Source organism: Dermacentor silvarum, chromosome 2, assembly GCF_013339745.2.
Source record: "Dermacentor silvarum isolate Dsil-2018 chromosome 2, BIME_Dsil_1.4, whole genome shotgun sequence".
Lineage (NCBI taxonomy): Eukaryota > Metazoa > Arthropoda > Arachnida > Ixodida > Ixodidae > Dermacentor > Dermacentor silvarum.
In genome coordinates, this window is record NC_051155.1 from 251,323,917 (window position 1) to 251,341,875 (window position 17,959).

At 45.5% G+C, this 17,959-nt stretch overlaps 1 protein-coding gene across 3 annotated transcripts in view; it reads left to right on the forward strand.

Annotated features, from left to right (window-relative positions):
- Nucleotides 1-17,959, forward strand: part of LOC119443145 (band 4.1-like protein 4) — a 132,835-nt gene that overhangs the window by 71,074 nt on the left and 43,802 nt on the right. For all 3 annotated transcript variants that reach the window (XM_037708306.2, XM_037708304.2, XM_037708305.2), the window contains exons 3-4: nt 155-197; nt 16,039-16,117. In XM_037708306.2, the coding sequence (XP_037564234.1) occupies nt 155-197; nt 16,039-16,117 (122 nt within the window). The remainder of the gene's footprint in view (nt 1-154; nt 198-16,038; nt 16,118-17,959) is intronic.

Here is a 17,959-nt window from a genome sequence, read left to right on the forward strand (position 1 = left end):
AGGAAATAATGGACAAGAAAAGGTCTTCTCTCGATCGGCAGTTATGAGATATATAAACTAGCTGTTTGCGTGTCTCTCGGCTGCCGTTCGCCAGCGACACGTGAATTCAGTATGTCTGCATTCTTATCGCGTCTATTCTTTTTCTTTATTTCAGCACTGGCTCGACCCGAACAAGAAGATCCACAGACAAGTAAAAGGTGAGCCTTTTTTTCAAGTATCCTTGCGCCTTTAGTCTTGACTGCACGCATCGCGGCTGAGACTCGACCTCGCGACGGCGTAGCAGAATGGTTCAGCATCAGTGCGATGCGATTGCTGCTGGCATTGGGTGTATGCGGCTTTCTCGAGCTGAAACGTCCGGGTCATATGCACGGCATCGGAAGCGTTTCAATTTCAGTTGATTATTCATTCAGGATACATAGTTGGTTGTTAGTAGTACACAGGCGAGGGTCCCAAAGTCATACGACTGCAGCGGGACCCTCAGTTAACAAGAAGATTAGTACAAATTGATTAATTGATAGAGCAGTATAAAAATTATGCAATCTACAAGTAAATAAATAGTGGACATAGTAGTGGAAAGGAGTACACACGATTCTATAAAAGGAGTCATACATGTAACGAAGAAAATTACGCACATTATCAGTCTAAATTATACAGACCTATTTAACAAATGAAGTACACACTTTATATGCAAAGTAAATTAATCAGGACAACTAGTTATACAAAATGAAATTTTTAAGTTCATACTTGAATGTATGCAAGGTTGATGATGATTTAAGTGCATAGGGTAAGTTATTCCAAGTAAGAGGTCATTTTGCCATAGTTTGTGTTACATTTAGGTAATAGAAAGTTGTGATTATGGGCAAACCTAGTGATATTGGTATTTGTGAGCAACGTAGAGTCTATTAATTGAAACGCGAGCTGTTTGTTAAGTAATTTAAATAGTATAATAAGTAAATTAAATTTGAACAAACCAGATACAGGAAGAATGAAGTTCGCCTGAAGGAGTGGAGAAGCATTCGAGTAAAAATTACTCTTGGTAATAATGCGAATGGCCTGGTTCTGCAGGTTCTGTATAGACGAAAGGTGACAGTTATATGTATTTCCCCACGAAGTAATGCCATATGTCATGTGACTATGTATGAAGGCAAAGTATAAAGACAATAAGGCGTGAACAGAAAAAAAAAAAAAAGTCTCCGCGGCTGTTGCTCTGACAAACAGCCGCGGAGACTGAGCTTGGTACACACACTTCCCTGTTGAAAGAAAGAGGAAAAAAAATAATAAAAAGGCTGTCAACGTGGTAGCGTATATAGGACCAGTTCCATCCGATTGATGAATATGGGAATAACGGGAATAAGAACAAACGTCATGGTCACGTGGTCTGTCTCTGTTTAATTCCACGCTTTGTGAAGAGAATTGTTGCATCCCGGTTCAAATGTATATACGATAACGTAGACGAAAGACGTACAGTGAGAATGTTCTCGCTTCGTTTCCTTTTACCCTTTGTTTTCCATCACAAAGAAAGAAAGAAAGAATACAGAAAGAAAGTGGGGTTGGGGGGGCTTCACGTGTCCTGCAGATTCTGCCACTGACGGTTTGTGATGCGTAGCCAGCGTTTCGACCCATTTCTGTCATCAGTTTCGTATGGAACTCAACTTCCACTCGGATATATGGTATACCTGTCGTTTCTACACCTTCCCATAAGGGTTCAGGCAGTTAGCGCTTTTCAATTGCCACGGTTTACAACAACAACAAAGGTGAGCACAGCACCGACGGAAAAGAAGCAAAACTTGGCACCAAACGTGTGTTCAGCCGGCTCTGTGTCTATTAATGTTCAATCGGCGCGCAGTCCTCCCGCATACGTCGTCTGCACTCGTGCCCACGACATGCAGCTGTCCTTATCGTAATGCATCGGTCACGACTCGCGCCGTTGTCGTGCAACATGCAGCGATGTCGCTGACTCGACCGCACCGGACCGCTGAACAGCCAGGCGCAGAGGCGTTATCCGGCGCATCTGCATCGTGCCATGATTCCTCTTATTGTTGTTGTTTACACGTATAGCCGCCATGTGGCCACAACGCTTCGTTTCCGATTCTTACGGGCAGACGCTTCGAGTCGGCCGGCCAGCGATACCGTCGCTCGTGTGGCCTAAAAATGCAGGGACTAAACCCGCGCGCTTCCATTGGCATGGGCCATAATGGTCCGGCCTGGAACCAAGCCTCGCCACATTATATATTCTGCAAGCGCCGCTTCCACCACCTTCACGCCGTGTGTACAGCAGGCGCGATAAGGAGCCATCGTCGGAAGGCGGCGGGTGCACTAGAAATGGACCGCCCTTGATCGTCTTCGCGGCGCACGCCTCTGCCGGGCAGGGTCGCTCGTTCAGTTCGCCACGCCATCGCGCCCTTCGTTTCCTGCGCGCACAACCTTGTTCCACGTGGGTACGAGGGCTCGCACCGCACACGTAATGGCTGGTCAGAGGAACATTACGAGTGCTGGCAACCTGCTTCTTCTGCTGCACACAGCTGAGACCTTTTCCGAGGAGGCGAACGGTCTTCTTTCACTGTCTGCGGCACTTCCTCCGCTGTATGCTTCATTCGCGTAAGGAACGACGGCGTGGTGTATGAAATGCTGTTTAGATGAAATACGGTTCGTTTGAACTGTCAAGGCAGCATGGACGCATGGTTTGGACCATCGTCTTCCATTCTCGAGAAAAGGCGCCAACGCAGTTTATCACTACACCGCCTATCGATAGCCAATCAATAGCTAATCGATAATTGATCAATAATCAGTAATTTCCGGGAAAATGCTGGGAGTGACTTGGTCGCGCTTAGCCTAGCCCAAAAAGCCAGGACTAGTGTGGAGTTCAGCGTTGTTTGTGCGTGCGACTACATGCAGAGTGCTCAAAAGAGACGCGCGGTTTCACAAGGATGCCAACGACATCGAAGAAGTGTATTTAGGTTTTAGCACCGGAATAGATGCCCTCTCTCAGGCGACTGGGGGTTCTATGTAAATGTGTACAAATTGCTGAAGATTCTAGTCACCCTTCTCGTGACCACTGCCAGCGCAGAGCAAATATTTTCAAACATGAGATTACTAAAAAACTACTTGCGCTCTGCAATGTCTGGGGAACGCATGGTTAGGCTGGATCTTTGATACGCCCACAGAGACGTCGGCATCAACGTGTCCGAAGTCATTGACCGCTTCGCTAAACTTCCCCGCCGAGTGAAGTTTGTCCTTCAGACAGCGAAGCAGCAAAAATCAATTCAAGTAATAAGCTCTGTGCCTTCAGGTTTACAAACTCGTAATTATGAAAACGTATGACTGTTCATTAGCTTTTACAACCGCAGAAATTTTCACCATTTATTGTATCAGTTAGCATATCATGATCAAAATTATCATGTGAATACGAAAATTACGAGGACATCAGTAAATAATTTTGACCGACCTTGCTCATTGAAAGCCCGGCCCACGCGGTGTTTCCCAACGAACACACTCGGATATTGGGTAGTTCAACTTGCCGCATCATCTGTGGCTTTCGTTTGTCCTTTTCTTTCCTTTTTGGCTACCTGCTTGTACTTCTTTTTTGAAACAAAGCAATAGCCTTCTTTGATTTTGGGTGCAGAATAATTGTTGCCGCTGTGCAGGCAGCTAAAATGCACATTTTCGTACTGATTTCTGCACCTTCCTCTATTATTCTACCCATATGGTGTTGTTGATTTAGGGACATTAGACCGCAGGCCCTTTAGCCTCAGGAAGATCTTAGGTCCTTGGCCAACATATTCGTTTTCGCGTACCACGCAAGAGTGACGAACTGTGACTGACGATGTGTGTGCTGTGCTGTGTACTCTCTTTCTCTCTCTCCTTCCCATCTTTCATTCCCCCTCATCCCGCTTCCATGTGTAAGGTAGCAAACCGGTTGTGCTGAACTGGTTAACCTTTCCTTCTCCACTCTTTCCTATTCGTTACAAAGACGAGCGTTAATGGCCCTCCAAAGATTTCTAGAAGCGAGCAATATTCTCGGAAACTATAGAGTGCTTATCTGTGATAAACTAAGTCTATGGGATTTTTTTTAATCTGAATTCGCTCAATTCAACACCTGGGCTCATGTGCCTTCATTTGAATCGAATCCATGCTATCTTGTGTGCCGTGATTTTAATACAATTGCGTGACCGGACTTTATGTTTACTTTAGTGCACCTATGTTACTGAACTTTATGTGCCGTTTTTCTGAGTTGACTTGCAGTTTTAGTGTGGCATTAGTGTACTTATGTGACTGGATTTTGTATTTATCTTAATGCGCCTTTGTGACTGAACTTTGTGTTGCTGTGTTTCTGAGTTGACTTTCAGTATTAGTGTGGTATTAGTGTACTCATGTGACTGGACTTTGTGTTATTGTGATTTGGAGTCGACATTTAATAGTAAAGCGTGTAGGTGATTTTTTTTTCTTTCGTATCTCTATGTGGAAAGGAGTAGCCGGTGCCAATTAAAGGCGTCAACATCTCCTAAATACTATATAATAATAATAATAATAATAATAATAATAATAATAATAATAATAATAATAATAATAATAATAATAATAATAATAATAATAATAATAATAATAATATGATTGTGTATATTGTGACGCCCACAATATCACGATTTCTGCGATCACAGTATTGTTCTTGCCAGGATCGTCTGTCTTTCTATTCGTAAAGTTTACTATCTGTGACTGTGCAACGTGTTTATTTGTCTTGTTTGACGCATTATATACAGTGACGTTTGCTTAGATACGTAGATTTATTGGAGACTTATCATCATCAGCCTATATTTATGTCCACTGCAGGACGAAGGCCTCTCCCTGCGATCTCCAATTACCCCTGTCTTGCGCTAGCGTATTCCAACTTGCGCCTGCGAATTTCCTAACCTCATCATCCCACCTGACTTTCTGCCGTCCTCGACTGCGCTTCCCTTCTCTTGGTATCCATATGTAACCCTAATGGTCCACCGGTTATCCATCCTACGCATTACATGGCCTGCCCAGCTCCATTTCTTCCGCTTAATGTCAACTCGAATATCGTCTACCCCCGTTTGTTCTCTGATCCATACCGCTCTCTTCCTGTCTCTTAACGTTACTCCTAAGATTTTTCGTTCCATCGCTCTTTGTGCGGTCCTTAACTTGTTCTCGAGCTTCTTTGTTAACCTCCAAGTTTCTGCCCCATATGTTAGCACCGGTAGAATGCAATGACTGTACACTTTTCTTTTCAACGACAGTGGTAAGCTCCCAGTCAGGATTTGGCAATGCCTGCCGTATGCACTCCAACCCAATTTTATTTTTCTGTAAATTTCTTTATCATGATCAGGGTCCCCTGTGAGTAATTGACCTAGATAAACATATTCCTTTACAGACTCTAGAGGCTGACTGGCGATCCTGAATTCTTGTTCTCTTGCCAGGCTATTGAACATTATCTTTGTCTTCTGCATATTCATCTTCAACCCAATTCTTGCACTTTCTCGATGAAGGTCCTCAATCATTTGTTGTAATTCCTCTCCATTGTTGCTGAATAGGACAATGTCATCTGCAAACCGAAGGTTGCTGAGATATTCGCCGTCGATCCTCACTCCTAATCCTTCCCAGTCTAAGAGCTTGAATACTTCTTCTAAGCATGCAGTGAATAGCATTGGAGAGATTGTGTCTCCTTGCCTGACCCCTTTCTTGATAGGTATCTTTCTACTTTTCTTGTGGAGAACCAAGGTAGCTGTGTAATCCTTGTAGATATTTGCTAAGATTTTCACGTATGCCTCCTATACTCCTTGATTACGCAATGCCCAATGATATTTAAATGCACGTATAAGTCTCCAATGCCTCTATGAGGCATTGGAGACTTATACGTGCATTTAAATATCTTGTTGCGAGCTTTTGTGTATACAAGCAGTGAAATTTGTTTCGAGCGACACTTTTTTGCCCTTTATCAAGTAGTATCTTCGCATTTGTGTATTCCATTCTATCTTCGCATTTCTAATGTATATTTTGCGGAAGTTCCGCTGTTTATATGTACTCACTGTTGCGACTATAATTTCGGTGCAATTACTCACAATACACGACCGGTAACAGCTGCTCCTGCGCAATCCATTGCAACGAAGGACAGCATCATTGAGATTTTTCCTTGGCCGTTGCATATGTACAAAAATGTAAACAAGGTTCTTGAATGACATAGATTCATCAAAATATTTGTCCTCAACTTGTTAATTTCATGGCCTTTACGTTTTTCATATAAGCTGCATGCAATGTGTTTCTGGTTTTGAACTGATATAGTTCTAAAGTTCGCTTGATATTTTCTGTACTTATTAAATAGAAAAAAAAAACGCGGGAGCATTGATATCAGTTATTTCTGCCACAATTTTGGGGACATACGAATATATTTTAATGAAAAAATACATAATTTACTTGTATTCACAGTGCGTAGCGTTCAATAATTCGTCTGCAGCATCTAATATACAATGACATTGGCAATGGCAATGCAGTTATTATTCATGTATTTGATCCCTCGACAAATTCTATAAGGAGGAGGCCGCGCTGCAACCTGAGCCCGAACAAAATTTCTGGCTACGCCACTGCATTACAGTTTTCGCGTGGCAGGGCTCGGGTGCTCGCCAATGAAGGCTTACGCATTAGAAAAGTTGAAGGCAATGTGCAATGTGTTGTATAAGGGCTCTTCGGAAGATATGGCGTCAATGTCAAGGAAACATCGTACCGAAGGTTATAAGTGCACGTATTAACCAACCGACCACGAACGGGCGGAGATGTTGCCGGCGCCCTAACGCAAGGGTCACCGCGTGCTGGCGAGATAACGCGAGAACGGGCGCAGAATTCTTTCTTTCTTTGTTCAGCCACTGCAGCGACTGACAATGCGTTCGCGGTCACTGTCGTCGCGCGCCCTCTCCGCTGGAGCTCTGTCCCCTTCTCGTCACGCTGGCGTGAGCACGGCGAAAAGCGTACCTTTCGTTTTCGGATCTCGCGACGGCCCTTGCGCGCATACGTTCGGCTCGATCCGGTCGCTTTGAATGGGGGAATTATTGCCTGCAAGCTCGTTAGCGTATTGCAACTCGCGGAAGGCAGTCTCGAGTACCATGCGCAGGTAGGCTCAGGTTCTTCTGTCCTCATTAGCGAATTAGCTGGCTCGCACGTCCATTTTTTCCCCCTTTATTCTCCCTCCTTACTCTAAAGGACACGATTTCTATCCATCATCTCCCTCTGACATAGCAAGCACTGTGCGTAGCAAGCCTGACATCTATTTCCATGAAAGCCTGTCTGAGTGGATGTGCAGCCCAGTTTCCCACGCTGTATAATGCTCTTTTATTTTTAATCTTTTGAGGCACGTGAGCGATCCGTAATTGTCTTCGCGTCCTGGTACCATGCGTCTCGGTGATATGCACTTAGTTCCTTCCTCAGTACCGACTATCGCAGGTGCCGGCGTATGCGTGCCATGGAGCACCAAAAATGCCCTTAATTCACTAAGCTTCCCGTTCGTATCAGCGTTCCTTGCTATTGGCCGGCCGCCTTGGCTAATAACATCACAATTGGTTGCATGGCATCTGCTCTTATCAACTGTTCGTGCATAAGAACTTTTTCTGTGAATACGCGCCAAGGTTCTGTTACTCAGGATGCAAGGCCAGCGGGAGTAACGAGATGCTGCGGCCCCAAAATCGAATGTTTGCATGCGGGAACGTCGCGAGTATAGTTACACTATTACTGAAGCTAGCAGCGATCTAAGAAGGACGGGCCCAGCAGAAATTTGATTAAATGTCCTAAACTTCCAGCAGACAGCGAAAGAGCTGTCATGTCGCCAGCTGTAGTGATGAGTACCCACTGGTGGTTACATCGAAACATTCCATATGAGCCGACAACATCGCAGGCCGAGCAAAACGAAGGTTTGTCTCCTTCTGCCGCTTCCATTTTTTCGCCTCGTTGCTTGTTTCGGAGTGCCTTGTGTAACGTGGCGCTAACCACCATGGCTGCCCCGTGAATACGCGGATTATCTTAAATAGCTATCCAAGCAGCTTAACGCACCCGAAAATTCTCAGTACGCTTGGGTTACCTATTTCTTTACTCTTCTTGCGTTCTCTTGTAAGCCGGACCGATGGCATCCTAAAACCTTGGGTTGCTTATTTGCAAACATTCGTCGACGCTGTCGTGGCGCACATGGCTGGATCATCAGTTATCAAAGCGAAATGTCCCAGGTTCGATAGCGGTCTCGATTCCTTCTTCTCTTCGGACTTTCATATTTTGTTCTATGACGCTGATGGCCGCATGACGATGATCACCATGTTGCGGACGGGACACAGCTGGCCTGCAGCTCTACTTGGAGTGCGTATTACCAGTTTTTCACCTAGTGAGCTCCTTCACCGTCGTCAAGATGTCGCTCAACTTGTTGACACTGTGCGACATTAACGGCGTTTTCGCGCACAAATACAAATAATTAACCTCATGCAATGATTTCAAAATAAGGGCATTTTCTGAGACGAGGCGGATCCATGCATTTTCATCTGCGCTTGAATACAGCAGTAGCGAAGTTTTGCCTTCCGTAAGATGTATTCGCACTCGCTGACGATTGGCGCGTCATCTAATCGGCTGTGTGGTGCTATCTTCTACGTTCGCGTTTTTTTTTTTTTTTTTTTCAGCCGAAACATGTCGCAGAGAAAAAGGAACGAACGGTCGGCCTATTCGGCGTGCCTTCTCTATCTCAGATGAGCACGTCCAGGCACCGCGGGACACGAACAGAAAAATATAACCTGCTTTGCCAGAAAAACTTCCGTTTGCGCCGTTGAAACACGCACCGCGCGTTTGTGTTATTCGTGCCAGAGCATAGACGATACGTCTTGTGGCCGCGGGCTGTTTGCTCCATATCGCTTCGAAGCGCGGCCGACTCGGCGTGAAAGGACCCCAGCGATCGAGAAAGGTCACTGACCCGCCGCGTCTCCCACGGACGACAAGCGGTGAGTGACTCTCCGAGCGCAGAACATGGGAGCCGCGAACATCACGCGTAATCACGCGGAGCCGAGCACACGGCCGATCGTCATCGTCCAGGCCGCCGGGAAGACGGCGACGCTTCTCTTTCGTCACGCCGGCGTTACTGCGGCGAGTGGGTGTACTACCTGGCTGCTGGTAGCGGGAGGGAGCTGTAACGTCCGCGAGGGTAGAGTGACCTAGCGAGGGCTTGTGCGTGACATGGCTTGACGTGGCTTCGAGTGGAAGGAGCGCGGATGCCGTTACCTCGCTCGTTATCGCGGCCGCTTATCTTAACGTGTCATTAGGCAAACATTTCACCTATGCTAGGTTGGTAGGTTACATGTGTATATGGAATACTCACTGAGTCAGTATTACCATAAGTGGAGGCTCAGTAAGCCAGGAGGGATAAGGAGCAGAAAGATAAGTGGCGACGCCGTTTTGATATTCCTGCACCAGCTTTCCGTGACGTCACGTCACCGATGTCGAAAGCACCCTGGTCGAAAGCGTCCGGTCGAGCCTATTTATCATTATCAATAAAGAATGATCGCAATTGCCTTCCACAGTAGCACGATAAGAAAAGATAGCCTGAAGGTGTGAGGACTTTTCCTGCAAACAACAGCTACACTGATGGTCTAAACGGTACGGTGCTGATAAACTAAAATAACGCGAAATCCGTGACCTCACTCTGACGTACTTTGTGCCGTGCTTTGGACGCGAAATTAGAAAATTTGAAAATAAATTTGGTCTTTATTTTCTCTCCTAATAATTGATACAAAGTATTGTTCAGTATAGTTATCCTGTATCCAGGCATGGGTCGTATATACTATACCTGACGATCCTTGCTGCAGTGTTGGTAACCTAGTTGCTAAATTTAGCGATTTCTTTACATGCAGCTGGTCATCCGCTCCTATGGACATTTCAGAATAAAAACGTAGAATAAATAGTAAAAAAAAAAAAAATTACCAGCCCTTCCCCTGTCGAGAAAATGGGGGTAAGCGAAGCTTGTCGTGTGTGTATCTGACCTCTTCGTCAGGGTAACATAGAGTTCACGACATGTCACGGTAATAAAACATAAACGTTTATTAAATGTATGCATCGAGGGAAGGAAACGTACAACGCAACGGAAGGAAAAGTTGCACTAAAGGGAAACAAAAGTAGAAGGAAAGGGAACGAAAAGTACCACGAAAGGGAACGATAAGTAGTAGGGAAAGGGAAAGGAAAGTAGTAGGTCAAGTACACACACGACAACCTTCGCTTACCCCCATTTTCTTGACAGGGGTAGGGCTGGTGATTTTCTTTCTCTCTCTCTCTCTCTTTCTTTCTTTTTTGTTCCTGGTATATGCCATTAAGCTTAGACCCTTTCTGCACTATCACCAGGACCGGCCCACTTTTCAGCGTGACACCACCACCACCGCCGAAACTTGTGAGCTTATAAAGCTTCGCTTAAAAAAGGCGGAGAGGATTCATGGAGCGGCAAAAATGGCCTCACAAGGACAGGTAAACAGGCTGCCAAGTTATTTTCGTTGAGAAAAGCTGTACGCCTCGCATCTTTTCAGGTATACAGCAGCGCATGGACTGCACAGCAGTTCCGGTGTTCGCCTTTTTACGAGCCCTTTTTTCTGCGAAACGGGCTTCGCGGATCATCACTGTGCTCGAAGCTCGGACAGTGGATCCTCGAAGACACGCGAGAGCAGGTATACGCGGGTCGCGCTCAGGCGTTGACCCCGATTCACGCAATGCTCGGTAATCGATGACCGACCCGGACGGCCGATGTTCTCGAGGTGACCGAGAGCGAGCGTTCGACCGTGAACAGCGTGCGCGGAAAAAAAAAAAATGTTAAAAAAGAAGAAAAGCTGCGCTTGCCAGATCCTTCGCTCAGCCACCGCAGCCGTTCGGTTGTTTACTCCTTGTTGACCAGCAACACCCGACCAGGCGCGGCCATCCTGCCACGCCCTTCTTGGCGGTGAAGATGGTGCTATAGCGCCGCATGGTCCTCCTTGCGACGACAGATTATTCGCGCTTTTTACGAGCCTTGCTGCGGAGGCACATGCCTTTACGAATGTGACCGGCATGGCCGAGAGGGTGGGTTTATTTCTGCGATCAGTGGGGGTAACCTACAGCAGATGCAGGCATCAGTGGATGCCCAACGCAGATCCATGACAGTCTTACGGGTGATTTAGCGTTTTAGAATGGAAAACGGCACGTTGTGGCAAAAAGCTTTTGTGCAACATGACTGATCATGTGCGCGATGTAGGCTGGATTGAGCCTATACAGACCTCGTCATGATTGAGACCGCGGCGATTGAGCGATCGTACACCAGCACGTATTTGCTGAGAGGGTCTAGCCATGCTGCTCTACCGGCTGGAGAAGCAGCGCGCACCACGTGTACTGGTGATGGTTTAAGGGGAGATCGATGTGCCACTTCTGCTGCCTAGGCGGCGGACGAGAGCAGTAGTGTATAGTAGTGTGGACCTTATTAATTAACGGTGTTTAACGTCCAAGATATACACGTAACATGCGATGCATGTGGTGGAAGAGGGTTCATATACGTTTTAAAGCTGAGTTCCCCGAATGTTCCGTGAATTCTCCACATGAAAGCATTCTTTTTTTTTTTTAATGCGAAAGCGGTATATGCCCCATGAAGCGGAAAATCCGGCGAGTGTCCGGCGTTAACATCCGATGGTAGCAAAACCCACGTGACCAAGTGATGACGTCACGTTCCCGGCGCTGGACCTACTGCAGCTCGCACTGCGAAATCCCATGGTGAACAGCCACGCCGTCGGACGGGCACCGTGGCCCACACCCAAAAAATTGACTTTGCCCAATTCGAAAATTGAGTTGACCCACGTTCAAAACCGACCTGGCCCACTCCCGAAATTGAGTTGGCCCACCCCCAAAATTTGGGTGGCCCACGCCGAAGACTGCCATTTTGGGCTGCTAAGCACGAGGTCGCGGGATAGAATCCCGGCCACGGCGGCCACATTTCGGTGGCGGCGAAATGCGAAAACAACCGTGTACTTTTAGACTTAGGTGCACGTTAACCCTGTAACTGGCAAGATAAGAAACACTTGACCTAGAATAGTTTTATTGTTTTAGTACGTCTTCACTTTGCTCAAACACATGTCAATTTAAATATTAAACGGTTTCTCTAAAAACTAAGCCAGATACAGTAGGTCAAAATTATTGTTGACCAGGTGGTAACAGGTATGGCCAAAAACTGGTCTTTGGCACGTATTTTGGCAAAGTTATGTGTGTTCTTGAGCTGTATCTTTATGAAGTTCAGAAATAATAGCTTGCTTTAAAAAAAAGGCAAGAAAAATCGCATTGGCGAGAATATGACCCACCACGTGCGCTAAGAACATAACGACGAAGCCTTCAGGTTTCGAGACCAATACAGTAGCGCACCCAGGATCTCTGCCAGGGGGGGGGGGGGGGGGGGGGGGGGGGGGGAGGCAAGCACTTTGCATTATATTCAATTTCCTTGCTTTAGCCAGAGGAATCGAACACCAAATAAACTGCCGCGCGACTGGCCGCTCGAGGTACTTTGCGTGTATTCGCGCGCATCTTTCACGCTCGGAAAAACACTCTTATGTAGCACGTATTGAGCAACAGAAAGCTGTATCGGGCGTTTGTCATGTTGCTCTACAATTTTCTCATTGACATTTTTATGTAACTATAATATTTGAGAAGTTGATTAATTAATTAAGGCTAATTATTCAATTAGGCGGAATGCAAAAAATAACCCGAGTATCTCCAAGCGGTGGCAAACAACATTACCTTGGGTCTGTCCGCCTACGTAGCCATTTGTATCTTTTTAAAGTTTGGCCCAAGTTAAGTGAAACACCCTGTATTTACGTGACGGATGACGACAGCTTATATTCTGCGTTTATTTTTAGATTGTAAGATTGCAAATAGAGCAGGATTCAAAGGAACACAAATAACCTAGTTTCTTAGCACGAAATGGCACCTATAGTCTATACGTTATCCCCAAAATTTTCTGCTTCTAGACGTTTTTGATATAGCTTGTTTTTCACCGCATATTGTTGACACGGCGATGACAATTACCCGAGCTGTATACAGGTCAAATACCACGCTTCCACCCTGATCTAGCTCAAAGCCGTCGTGAAGTATTGATTGGTCTGAAAGCCGTGAGAAACGAAAGCGATTTGTTCAGATTCGCGTGAACGAACTCTGCCGTTCAGAGATGTACGGCTTTCTATACAGTCTATCTAAACATAAAATCTATTCCAATTGGTGTCGGTAAATTATTTATTGCTAAACTTGCGAACGTCCTCCAATCGAAAGCATTTAGTGATGCCGCAGAACCGGCAGCGTTTAAACCTATTCACATCGGTATTGTATAGAAAAAAAAAAAAGAAAAACACACACACACATCAATTTCGAGAGCACATTGTGGAGGCTGTGATTGACCACTGTGCTGTGAAGCGAAATTACAGTGTGAAGACTACCAATGTGAAGGCAACCATTGCTTCATCATGATCAATGAACGTATGCGTCATGCAGCGAGTTTCTGTTGTTTTGTTTTTGTTTTCTCAGTGTGCAGCCACTAGTGACAGCTTTTGAAAGTCGGGAGGGGCGGTAGGGGTCAAGAGCTCTCCCCCCGGTAATATATATACGCCTATGAGTCGGGTCCCTTCTGTAACTCACTGTAATAATATGCCGCTCCCTTTGCCTTGGGCTCTCAGAAAATTCCCACTGCACGATGCACTACGGGTGCATCAATTTACAAGAAATCTCGGGCGGAGCAACTATACCTCCTTCACTGTGTTACGCTTGTTTGCCTGACTTGTCAAAAGACAAAGTTTCTGCTGCAGCCAGAAATGTTCGCCTGTTATTTCTTGTGCGCCGTATCGTAAAACTCCAGACCAGGGCGTCGCTGCCGGCGCGGGCTTACAATGCGCGTGTGATCAGCTTATAGTGTGTCGCCTTCACGCGTGGTTTTGTGGCTACGAAGGTTTGTAAAGTTATGCACCCTGCCCTGTGAGCATTAAAAGCATGGATCATGTCTGTTGTTTCTTTGGATAACGGTAGATTTTTGCCTATAGGCGGATAGCGCATGCACGGCGCTACATTCTGTAAAAAGAGCTTTCAGTTTACGGAAAGTCTTATATTGAAGTTGTTGTCAAACACTTTTCCTTAATGACGAAAAGAAAGAAGAAAAAAAAAAAACTACGAGGAATCGGAATTCTGGACATCATTCGTTTTTGCAGCGGGAAGGTATGTTCCTCTGTACACCGTAAAATAAAAAAAAAATACTTTTTCATAGCTTATACCGTTATATACCCAAGCGTCTTTGCGTATACCTAAAGCCCCACGGCCCTTCTTACGCTCTTTTATACACTCGACGGTCTTGCGTCCCTAACTAGATGTGCAAATCCCATAACTTTGTTCGCCTAGCTGTTGCGTTCCTTTGTACTCTCTTTGCGCTCTTATGTATGCCTGGCCGATAGCGTTCCCAAACTTTGGGCCCATATATATTTCTAAAGCTCCATATTGTGGCTTGATCTAATGAAGTAACAGCCTTTTTCTTTTTCTTTTCTATTTTTTTATTTTGCACTGAACAAACTACATCAGAGAGAGCAGCTGCGGAAATGTTTCTATAAGCTAACGAAAGCTTTCTGGCTCGTGAGTTGCCTATTTTGTCATGTAAACACTATAGGTGTTGAGGTCACAGCAATTAGTTGCTGTTACCTAAAGCACGAGCTCATTGCATTTTACTGGTACTATCATATAGGGCAGAAGCTTGGAGGTTAACAAACAAGCAAAACAAATAATTTAGAAGAAGACCGCTATAGCGATAGAACGAAAATGATATGCGTAGCGTCAAGAGACAGAAAGACAGTGTAGTGTGGGTTGGAGAGCAACTGGGCGTAGCCAATACTCTCGTTGAGATACTAAGAGGAAGAAATGGACTTGGCAAGGACATGCAATGCGTATACAGCGGACAACCGGTGGTCTATACTAGAGTTTCGGAATGTGTGTTAAAGGAAGGGAGCTGCAGTCGGGGACGGCAGAGAACCATAGGCGGTGCGCTGAAATTTGCAGGCCTAATGATAGTATCAACTGGCACGAGACAGGAATAGATGGCGATCGCCTTCGTCCTGCAGTGGACATAAATATGCAGATGATGATGACCTCAAGCGCGTTTTTCTCGAAACGCGCGTAATGTTTCTAGAAGTCTTGCTTTGTATATATCCATGATTCCAGCAGTTGCGTGCAGCATGACGTTTTCAAGAGAGAGAGAGAGAGAGAGAGAAAATGGAGAGGTGGGGGGAGGTAGTATCTCGAGGAAAGAGGCTGAAGAATCGTATAACGCACTCATTTCTTTCACGTATAGTGTGGTTAAAGTGAATTTTAACGTGGCGCAGGCTCCGAAGTTTCCGAGTGGTGCGCCCTTGTAAAGAGGCGATCACGGTGTTCTGGCAGGCGTGTGTATACGACGCTGTGTGGCACCGACTGAGAAGCCGTCCCGCATCTGATCAAAGTCCGTTTCTAGCAACTCATTTCTTCCTAGATCATCCGAAAATAGTGAAACCATCTTCGTTCACTGCAGACCACCAACGTTTCAAAAACACCATTCGTATTTTTCTTTTCGGTTTTCTTTTACTTTAATCACTTATATTCCTTACTTTTCAAGTCTTATGTTGTCTGTAATGATTCAGCCATGAGGGTGCAATAAATAAACAAATAAACTGAAAAGTTGGGCTAATCGGGACTGATTTATGGCACGGAATTACAGAGGCGGAACAACGACGCAGGTGAGACTAAAGTAAGGCACAGCACGAGGTGGTGGTGGCAGAACGTTTCATAGACGTACCTCGATCAGCTGCAACAAGTTTCTTCGGGGGCTTTCCGAGCAGTCTAGCAGAATGGCCACGCACTTGTACTGAGAAAACGAGTCTATATTAAGCGCAGTGTTTATGTGTATAGCGAAATGACTGATACCGCATGGGTGAACATGTTCAGTAGTTTGCTCACAGGGGCAATAAAGTGCGGATAAATGGATATATTTGCATCCTGTCGCAGGCATGCAGACGTTCACGTTCTACTTCGGCGTCAAGTTCTACACGCCGGACCCGTGCAAGCTGCTGGAGGAGATCACGAGGTGAGTGTGTGCGTCCCTCGGGCGTGTCTCTGCTGCACGAGGTCATCGGCCGTGTCATCCCGAATGCGCCAGATCTCGTTAGGTCACCGGTCATCCCTATGGCATGGGAGCGAGACCATGGGGTTGCGCCGCGACCGTCTGGAACGGGACAGTTGCGATGCCCGCTGCAGACGCTGTCCCCACCTCATTTTACCCTTAGCATGTACCGCAAAAACAGAAACGTTTTGGACAATCCCAGTAACTGTCTTTCGTAGCATCGAGGACCTGAAGTACACGCATGCTACGAAAACAAAAATGTAGATAAGAACGAGTGCGTATACGGAGGCGTTCGTTTTTAAGTTTTCTGGAATTTTTAAGAATTGCCTGTTGCAGGTAACATAATTCCAGTCCTTGAGCTGGATTATTCAGGGAGGCGGATATTCTGTTGCCTTCATATTACTTGCATGAAAAATCGAAATACATATCAAATAATTAACAAAAGTTTACTGATTAACTTCTTAATGGATTACTTTACGGCACGTATTACAATTTACGAATTGTAGCCGGTGAGTTTGCGAGGCGTATATACACTTGAGATGATCGAATTTACAAAATGGCATCAGTTTAGAGATGCCAATGGCATCAGTTTGGAGAAACTCGCAGTACATAATGCATTGTTGGTCCGCTTACTTTTTAACAAAACGCTATTTTATGCATTAAAGCACAAAGTAACTGGAACGCCCATGTATTTCGTCCCACACTTTGGGAAATAGTAGCTCGAAACGTCTGACAGCCTGGAGATTAATTTCAAGTGCATGGATACGTCTTGCAATCTCACCGGCTACAATTCGTAAATTACAATATGTACCCTAAAGTAATTAATTAGGAAGTTAATTAATGAGGTTTGCTTAATTACTTGAATATGTGTTTCGATTTCTCGTGCTAGTAATGTCCGCCTTTTCGAATAATCCAGCTCAACGACATGAAATATGCTATCTGCCACAGGCGATTTGAAAAAAAAAAAAAAAAAAAAAAAAAACATGAAAACTTAGAAATGATCATCGCGTACATAGGCATGTTATAAACCGGTGTGTTTTCTATATGCAGTACACTGACTTTTTCTTTGCGTCTAACTATGACGATATGCGTAACGTCAGCTTCATTTTTTTGCGTTATCTCTTTGTTACGTCGCTAACCAGCAGCCTTTAGAGAGAGGCACAAACGAAGGGATAACATAAACAATGAAGCTGGCGTTCATATTCAGACATTTCGATCCTTTCCGGTTACACACTGTCAGACGTTTTCACTTGGTGTACCGTACTCTTACGTGTACTCGGTACGGAGACAGTTGTGGGTTCATTCTGACTAGGTTTGTCTCTGGACCCCTGTCCTAGCTGGCACCGCGGACGCCGTGTCGGGCGCAGCCAGCCGCGAGCCATTCGCGAAGCCTCCCACATAGACCGTTTTAGCTGCGGTTCGTGGACTACGGGTTGGAGCTAAAAAACGCTCGGTTGTTCATGCCAACATTCTCTAGCTGCATAACTCGCGCGGTTGCGTCATGCACGTTAACGCAGCACCAAACGCATCTTCGCTAATTCTTTTTCTACCTCCACAGGCTGGCGCTAAACATTACGGGTTCGCGGTATATAATTGTAGCGTTCCTAGTAAACGCAACTAAAGGAAACACATCTTAATACTGACGGATGGTTTCCGCCATTTTATTCTTACTCGAACTGCCCTCCTCGTCCTTCGTCTCCTTGGTTCTTCCTCTTCTTTCGTGGCCTAAATGCGGAATGCTTCACCCTCCCTGGCTCTCTCTGTTCACACCTCCTCGTGTAGTACTTGAAAACATTTCCAATGGAG